This window comes from Tympanuchus pallidicinctus, unplaced genomic scaffold (genome assembly GCF_026119805.1).
Source record: "Tympanuchus pallidicinctus isolate F22 unplaced genomic scaffold, pur_lepc_1.0 scaffold24, whole genome shotgun sequence".
Classification (NCBI taxonomy): Eukaryota; Metazoa; Chordata; class Aves; order Galliformes; family Phasianidae; genus Tympanuchus; species Tympanuchus pallidicinctus.
This window is the reverse complement of record NW_026294741.1, coordinates 4461200-4469902: the sequence shown is the minus strand read 5'-3', so window position 1 is coordinate 4469902 and position 8703 is coordinate 4461200. Positions and strand designations below refer to the sequence as shown.

Sequence of the window (8703 nt, the reverse complement as noted above, 5' to 3'; positions counted from 1 at the left end):
TTGGCATGGGTTCAGCCGCCCCAGGGTGAGCATCATCGGGGCCACACGGATTTGGGGCATCCCTGGTACCAGCACCAGGATGGAAAGGGGTGGAACTGAGGACGGCCCGTATGGCCTCGTTGCCTGCTGGAAGCGGGTCGCGCAGCCCCTCCCGCTCCGCATCCCCCCTCACTGCACGGCGCCGGTTCCACTGGCACCCCGTCGGGGTCGCCCCCTCCACGTCCCCGTCCCGCGACCTCCCGCCGCAAGGGGGCGTGCCGGCGGACGGTCCTCCCCGAGCCTTTCCTTGCGTGCGGCGATAGCCAATCAGCGCGTAGCTTTCCGGCGGGAAGAGGGGGCGGCCGGAAGTGCCGCTCACTTCCGGCTGTGGCGGGCACCATGTCGGAGGGGCGGCCTCTGCGGCTGCTGGCGCTGCACGGCTACCGGCAGAGCGAGCGCCGCTTCCGACAGCGCACCGGCGCGCTGCGCAAGGCTCTGCGAGGCCGTGCTGAGCTCGTAGCCCTCGATGCTCCGCACCTCGTGCCCGGCAGTGAGGATGAAATAAGCGACGACCCCCCACGTGGGTGGTGGTTTTCCAGGCCGGGAGCTTTTGAGGCCTCGGAGGCAGCGGATCGGCCGGCAGGGCTGGAGGAATCGCTGGAGGCCGTGGCGAGAGCGCTGGAGGAGCGCGGGCCTTTCGACGGGCTGCTGGGCTTCAGCCAGGGTGCGGCGCTGGCCGCTATGGTGTGCGCCCTGCGGGCCCGCGGGGATCCGCGCTTTCCCGTCGCCTTCGCCATCCTGGTGGCCGCCTTCGCCAGCCGCGCGCCGGCCCACGAGCACTTCTACCGGGAGCCCATCGCCCTGCCCTCGCTGCACGTCGTGGGCGATGCGGACGCTGTCATCGCTGCGCACCTCAGCACTGAGCTGGCGCGGTGCTTCGTGGAGCCCGTCGTCGTCACGCACCCCGGCGGGCATTTCGTCCCCGTGGCTGCGGCACAAAAGGAGGCCTACCTGCGCTTCTTGGAACGTTTCTGCCCTGGGCAGGGCCGGGCTGAGCAGCCAGGGGCTGGAGCAGTGTGACAGCGGTGTCTGTAATTTGTGGTGGGCTGCTTGGTGGGGCATCTTGGAGCAGAGCTTGCTGTTTCTGCGCTCTTTGGAGAGGTTGTCACGATCTCTGTGCTCTTTTGCTATATTAACACAGTGAAACTCTTCTGTAGCTCTTCTTTGCAACTTTATTATGTATGTGACATTGGATTGCAGGCAAGAGAGTGATGCAGCTGTGCCTGATGGACTTTCAGAGTCCCTTCAAAAGTACGATCTCAGTCAGAGGAAGCAGCTGCAGAGCACACAGTACTTGCAGCTCTTATATCCAAAAAGGTTTGTGTTTTCAGTATCCCCTACTAAATAAACGAAGCCAGCCTTTCAATGGGCCTGGGCCTAGAGAAGACATTTCCTGGCAGTGTCAGGGTTGGTGTTTGCCTCATGCATTAAATTTCTCTGCTGGTTCAGCTTGTGTGAATTGAGAGATCTGTTATATCTTCTGCTGTGCAAAGAGCCTTCACAAACGAGGAAAAACTCAACCATTGCTAGGTTTTTGTCTGATATTTTCCAAATGCACACAGAAATCTGCGATGCTGGTGTTGTTGCTCTGATGGTAGGCATCCTGCTTGGCTGCCACGTGGCTTCAGTGCTGGGGTACACCGGCCTCGGGTCTGTACCCAGAGGGACTTCAGCTCACAGCATGGTCTCTGATGCCCTTTTTTTTCAGTGATGAAGTGCACTGCAGATGCTAAACGTGGTAGTTTGCTCGTGTTGCCAGGTGGGGCTGTTCTCCTATATTGCTGCACTGAGGTCTTACAGGTGGGGCTGAGCAGAGGATGGTGCTGGGCAATCCTCTGGTGGGTCACAAGCACCAGGAGGAGAGAACAGTGCTGTGGTGCAGGGTGGGAAGGTGTCACCTGAGTCTGTGGGCTCCTCATGCTTCCCCAGGCTGAGGCTCTGAGCCTCAGGCAATCACGGGGTGTGGATCAGTAGATGGAAGCACTTTCAGCATTCACTGAGCCATGAACACGCCTGGGAACCGCCGCAGGTCAAAACTAACCGAGCAGCTTTAATTCGTGTGAGTTTTGCTCTCTGGTTTCTTGCTGGTTCTGTGGCAGCAGCATGATGGAGGCAGCAGTGAGAGCATGAGGCTGCTTTCCCCTGCAGGTCAGATTTGCACTGATGTTGCTCTTGGGTAACTGAAGGGTGTGGAGGCTCTGGGGGCTCCGGCATCACAGTGCTGCTTGGCCGCTTCCTGGGCTGATGCAGAGCTGTGGGGTGTCTGTCTGTCACCCCTTGGTCTCTGCATTGAGGACGCTGGGGGTCGGTTTGGGGAGCAAAAATGCAGCTTTTGGCCCGCAGGGAGGTGGGGAAGGAGCACGCGGGGAGACGCAGAGATGCTGCTGTGCATCTACACACCTGTTGCCCTGCCAAGCAGCAGGGGGTGGGTGAACGCAGCCAAAACAGCGAGGCTGAACCTCGTGATGACAAAGCAGCAGGGCCTTTGTCTCGCTGCTTTCCCACCTGAGCTTCCAGGCGCTGTGAAAAGACAGCAGCAGGCAGCTCGGCCGGCCCGCCGTTTCATTATTGCCGAGCTTGCAGCTCGCCGTGGCGCTTCGCCGGCGCAGCCCATCACCGCGGGACGGCGCGGATGAGGCACTGCAGTGATGTCTGCTCGCCGCGGTCCAGCCTGCACTGCGGTCCCGCAGCCGCTTCCCCCGCCCCCGTGTCCCGCAGCCGCACCGGCCGGAGGCACCGCAGCCGTTCGCTGGCGTTGGAAACAGGGATGGACCTGTGTGTGTGCGGGGTGAGTGAGCAGAATGGCCCTGCTGCTTCCCATGCGGCTCTTCTGGGGAGAATGGAGGGGAGGGGGGGGGGGGTTGACGAGTGGGTGGGCTTGAATTCTGGGGGCTTTTTGATACTCCAGCACCTGCATCTCATTCTCAAGGGGTTCAATAAAAAAAAATTTAAAAAGCCAGGTGTCTTCTCCCTGAGCTGAAAGCAAATAATAAAAACAAATCAAGCCGACCCTTCATCTGCATGAGGTGTCAGCAGGGCGGGAGGAAGGTGGTTTTTGCACCTGCTGTGAAGGGAGGAGGGAAGTGACTCCTGCAGACATCACCTGCTGGTCGGAGGAGGGCGCCGTGCCCTGGGAATCCTGCCCACCACAGCCCCTCTGAGCATGGCCGTGTCTGCCCCATGCCACGCAGCACCACTCTCACCTCTGCTTGCCTTCTGCCACCTCGGCAGCAGCTCGGCCCCGTGCCACGTACCTTTTGCTGGTCCAGGTCTAGTTCCTATGATCTACCTTCTTGTGAGCTGCGTGGGGAAGAAAACAGGAGGGATGTGAGCCTGAAAGAGAGGCTGGCAAATGTCTTTCCTACCCGGGAGCGTTATTCGTGGGGGTTTTGCTTTTCCCCCCTGTGTTGTCTTTACCCAGTGGCAATGGGAGCCTGTGACAGGGATGCACTTCACCCTTCTGCTCCCTATTTCTGCCCCCTAAAACAGCTTTCTGTTTCTCTCTGCATCCCCCCCAGTGTGTCCACAGCAGTGCCAGCCCCCCAGAGCAGCTGCACCCCTGCTTGCTGCCATTCCTGCCGCAAGCTCTGAGGCAACCAGCAGCACTGGAGATGCTGTGAGCATCCCAAGCATCCTCCCACTGGCAAACACCCACCCCCTGCTCCCTGCATCCCTTCCCCAGTGCTGCTGCTGACTCAGGCCCTCCCCCGCTCCCTCCCTGCTCTCACTGCCCATGCAGGGCTGGCAGACACAAACAGGGGCTCCCGTGGGTTGCGCTGACAGCGGGTCTCACCGTCCTTCCAGCCTTACTCATCTCACTCTTCCTCCCCTACAGCCAGCAGTGTGCAGGGCCCGATGCAGACTGCTGGGGAGGGGATGCTCCTGAAAGGTGATGCGTTTCATGGATGCTTACACAATGCATCTCCCTTGGGCCTGGCTCTTACCTGCAGTGTGCTGGGATTTGGGCACGAGAGAGCTGCTGGACGCATCCAGGGGTGTCCCTGGGCCCCGCTGCCCAGTTGGGACCAAGCTGGTGGGAAGAGTCCCCCCCTTCTCTGCCTCATCCGCAGAAGCTTCCAGTTGTGGCTGAGTCACTCCTGCTGTAACTCCTTTTCTCCTTGTTTTCGATGGAAGTTTTCCATGGAAACCCACGCTGGGCCGGGCCACAGGCTGGGATAAACACGGCTGAATCACAAAGATGGTTTCGCCAAAAGCTGTCAGATGGTAACAATAGCAGACGGTGAGGGGCATCCAGGGGCCGTGCTGCCTTTTGGGGGGCAGCAGCACCCCTTCTCCCCCCCGTCCCCCCCTCCCAGCCCTGTGGGCACGTGCTGCCCACACCAGCTCCATGGCACAAGGTCCCTGTGGCACAGCTGTGAGGCTTTGGGCAGAAGCTGGGCTTTGGGGCCATGTGTTCTGCATGGGGAAATCCCACCTGGGGAGAGCAGGATGGAGGCATCCAAATCCTCCATCGTTGGGCTTGGCAGGGGTAGGGCTCCCCAGGATGAGCCTTACCCCATCCTGGCAGCAGGAAGGCTGGGATCACGTGTTGCTTCTCATCCAGCAACCCAACCTAGGGCAGTGTTTGTGCAGCACCCATTCACCCACGAGCTCTGTCCCCTTGTGGCCAAGGAGCATGGGAGCAGGGAGGCTTCTGTCCCTTGATGGGATAGAGCCCTGGCCCTGGGCTCGGTTCCTTGGAAGCCAGGCTCCTTGGAAGCCAGTGTCAGAAATCTGAGATATTTTTAAGTTTTTTGGAAGAAAAACTAATTCCAATGTGTGAGCAAAAGTTGGCCTTCAAAACAACAACAGCGCCGCTTTGAGTCTTTGAGGAGATGCAGGCTGGGGGCTGTCCCTGTCCCAGGGGTGCTCCCATCACCTGGGGATGCATTTTGGGCATCGTCCCATGGCCATAAGTGACTCCCTGCCACAGGACCCCGGGTTTTTCGGGGGGGCAAAGGGTGTTTTTGGAGATAAGTAGCACCTCAGGGTGTCCCTCCCTGCACTGCAGTCCAGCTGTGGCTGCGACAGTTGTAGGTTCTCCCCACTGATGGGACCGCCCCAAATCCCACTCAGGCACGAACAGAACTGCTGGGGATGGGGCACAGAGTGCCCACAGATGTTTCCTATGGGCTGCTCTGGCCTCAGGTGGGGGAACAGAGCAGAGCCCTCATGCAGGGGTCCACCAGGCTGCAGCTGCCCTGTCCCCATCCTGCCCTCTTGCCGCTGTCACCCCCCAACCCCTCTGTCCCCAGCACCCACCTGCATGAGTTCAGCACCTCCCATCCCTCAGGGCTTCCTGCGGGTTCTCCCCCCCCCCCGTGCCAACCCACCCCTCCCCCCCGGCTCTCCCGACCGCCACCGCTCACCGCCGGCTGCCGAGGGCCCGATGCCCGGTAACGGGGCGGGTCGGGCCGCTCTGACTTCGCCTCTCAGGAATCTCCTGGCCGCGACGGGCGAATTGTGCAACCTGCGCCCGCCCCCGGCCACCACCATCCGCCCCGTCGGGCCGCTCTCAGTTCCCGCCGCCGCCGCGCCCGCGTAGGGCCGCGCTCCGCTCCCGGTGCTCCCCCCACACCTCCTCCCCCAACCCCGCGGCACGGCGCTCGTCGGAGCCGTCGGTGCGCATCGCGACGCGGCACAGGGAAGCGGGGGAGCTCCCCGTCGGGGCGGCGAAAGGGCAGGTGAGGGGCAGCGGGGCGGGGGGATAATGCGGGCTGGGGGGGTAGGAGGGGAGGTGGAATAGAGGGAGGGGGGTCCGCGCTGTTCCACGTGCCGAGGAAGAGCCGCTCCGCGCCCGCCCCCCCGAACAGTAAGAGTTGATGTGCGGCGAACGCAGCCTGCATGTGAGCTCCTACTGCCGCGGGAGGCGGGGCTGTACCCGACGGGATCCCCGCGCGCGCCCCTCTGCCCCCCCCTCTCTGCCCCGTGTTTTGTGGGGGGGCTCTGAGGGGTGCTGCCCGCGCTGCTAGTGCGCCGGGCCCGGCGACCATGGCTGTAGACTGTTACCCCCCCAGCAGCACAGTAACAATCTAAAGCCACGGTCGCCCGGGCGACGTCGAGGAGGGGGGGATGGGGGTGGAGGAGAAGGGGACGCAGCCGGTGCCTGGAGACAGCGAGGGGGCGGCCCCCAAAACCGCAGCGAACGCGCCCGCCTCCACCCCGCAGCGTGGGGGGACTGTCGGCGTGCGGAGGAAGCCCTCTCCCCACCCCCCCGCACTCCCCAGCACAACCCGGCCCTCCCGCCGATCCACGCGTGTCCGCCCCGTTGGGGGGAACCCCCTACCTGGGCTGCAGTGGGGGGCGTCCGCCGTGGGGTCTCGGTGTCTGCGGGAGGGGGAGGGGAGGGGGAAAAGAGAGAGAGGGATCAGGCGAGCATCGGACCCCCATCCCATCCCATCCCATCCCATCCCATCCCATCCCATCCCATCCCATCCCATCCCATCCCATCCCCACCCCTCGGGACGCTCCCGGCCGCCCCGACGGCTCAGCACGCGGGACAGCTCCTGCACCCCCCCCCTCTCCCCCCCCTTCCTGGGACCGCTCCCCCCGCCCCACGGCGGTGCCGGTGCCGGTGCCGGTGGGTCATGCTTCAGTAGCCATGACTGTAGACTGTTACTGTCCTGTCCCTACGCAGCAGTAAGCAGTCTAGAGCCAAGGTGCCGATGCGCTGACTCGGGCTCTCCTCGACGGGGGTCTCTCCACGCTTTTCCGACGGTCGGGGTGAAGGCGACACAGAGCGCGGGGTGCGGGGGTGCGGTGTCCCGGTGCGGGGTATGGAGGGGGGGAAGGGGGAATGGACGTTGCGGGGGGGGTGGGGGGGAGAGCACGTCGGGGCTGGATGCGGAGACAGTGGGATGCCAATGTCACCCGCAGCAAACAGCGCGGGGGGGGCGGGAGGGGGGGCTGAGGAGAGGAGGGGGATACACGGTGTCCAAACACACGCACTCACATAAACACCGCAAAGCGTGGGGGGGGCGGTCGCCCCCCCTCCCCCCTTCCCCTTCCCCGGGGCGGCTCCGCCTCCGCGCCCGCCCCCACCGGCGCCGCGCCCCGACCCCACCGCCCCCTCCGCACGTGGGGCTGCGCCAGGCGGCCCTGATCCGCCCCTGTTCCCGCCGCAGAGTCCCCCCCCGTCTCGATCCCATTCCTCCCCTGTCCCCACATACAGGTGCAGCGCTCGATGCCGCGGAGCTGCGCTGCCCCCTCCCGTCCCCGCTTACCTGGAGGGGGGGGGCGGGTTCAGCCTTACCTCCCCCCCGGACCCCGACACTTCCCGGTCCGGACCCGGAGCCCCGCGGTTTCCCCCCGGTTCGGGGACGGCGCCGGTGTGGCGATGCTGCGCTGTCCGCAGAGCGCGGAGCTTTTATAGGATCGGGCTCGTAGTAACGGGGATCTCGGCTCATTCATAGAAAAGCATCAACCTACACAATGACGTGAGCGCTACGTCAGCGAGGAAATTTAGGGAACGGGAAGACGCTACTATTTATATCGGGGCGGGGGGAGGGCAACGGCCCGAGGGTGGGGAGAGGGGTCCGGGCTGCACCGGGACCCCGACATCACCCCACCTCCCCCGGCCACCCATCCCCGGTGGGGATATGCAGAGGGGCAGCCCCGATCCCCGCATCCCTCCTCCCGTTGGGGGTGCACCCCACAGAGCGACCCGACACCCCTGGACGGGGTCACCCCCCAGACACTCACCTCCCCCCCGTGCCCATAAGCTCGTGCTGTGGGGCTGCACTCTGGGGGAAAAAGATCACACAGAGACCCGGGAGGGGGGAGAGCGGGTTGGGGGAGGGGGGGGCGTCCAAACCTGGGGGTGCCTCCTATACACCTGCACTGTGCCCACCCGCCCTCATATCATGGTGTCACCCTGTGCCCCCAGTGAGCACCCATGGGTGTCCTGCAGGAGGATGGGGCACAACAACGTGTGTGTGTGTGTGTACTGGGGGGGAGTTTGGAGCTTTCCCCCCCCCCTACATTGCAGCTGCCCCACTGCAGCACCGTGCTGCCCTAATGCAGCCTAGCAGGAGGCCGGGGGCTCGATCCCACACAGGGGCACCGAAACCCCAAAAACGCTGCGTTCCCAATGAGCCGGCTTGGGTGAATTCCGAAATTTAACTCCCGCCATCCCAAATGCCAGCACCCGGAGCAGAGTGAGACTAAACCCACAGCCATGAGGACGTGGGGGGACAGTTCCCCCGGTGGTACGCATCCCATACCCCCCATAGAACCCCCCCTCCCCCCCCTCCGGTTCCTGTCGGAGCCTTCTGACCTCACTGGGCTCCGGCGAAGCATCATAGCGGTCGCCACGGCAACAGCAGCGTTGTCATTGACAGCAGCACCGCGCCGCCAGCACCCGCCGCTGCGTAAGGCCGCGACCCCCCTTACACCCACCCCAAACCCCACTCCCCATTGACACCCCACATCCATCCCTCCTCCCTCACCCCCCGCCCTCTTCCCCCAGACCCCCGTTCCGACGGGAGCCCGCTTCCACCCCAAAAGCCTGTTAAATACCCCGCCACCCACACTCACTCATCCCCCCTCGTATCCCCCTTCCGTCTCCCCCCACCACTTTTAGCCCTTTCGCAGCGCCCGCCCCGTCGGGGCTCTCTCCGGTTTTCGGAGGCTCCGCTGCCGCAGCGCTCCCCGCCGCAGCCGTGA

The 8703-nt window shown here is 63.9% G+C and overlaps 1 protein-coding gene across 1 annotated transcript; it reads left to right on the top strand.

Moving 5' to 3' along the window:
• The first annotated feature begins 378 nt into the window (after window positions 1–378).
• Window positions 379–1498, top strand: OVCA2 (OVCA2 serine hydrolase domain containing). Its single transcript, XM_052688736.1, has one exon. The coding sequence runs from the start codon at window positions 379–381 to the stop codon at window positions 1057–1059; it is 681 nt and encodes a 226-aa protein (XP_052544696.1). The 3' UTR covers window positions 1060–1498.
• The last annotated feature ends 7205 nt before the right edge of the window (window positions 1499–8703 follow it).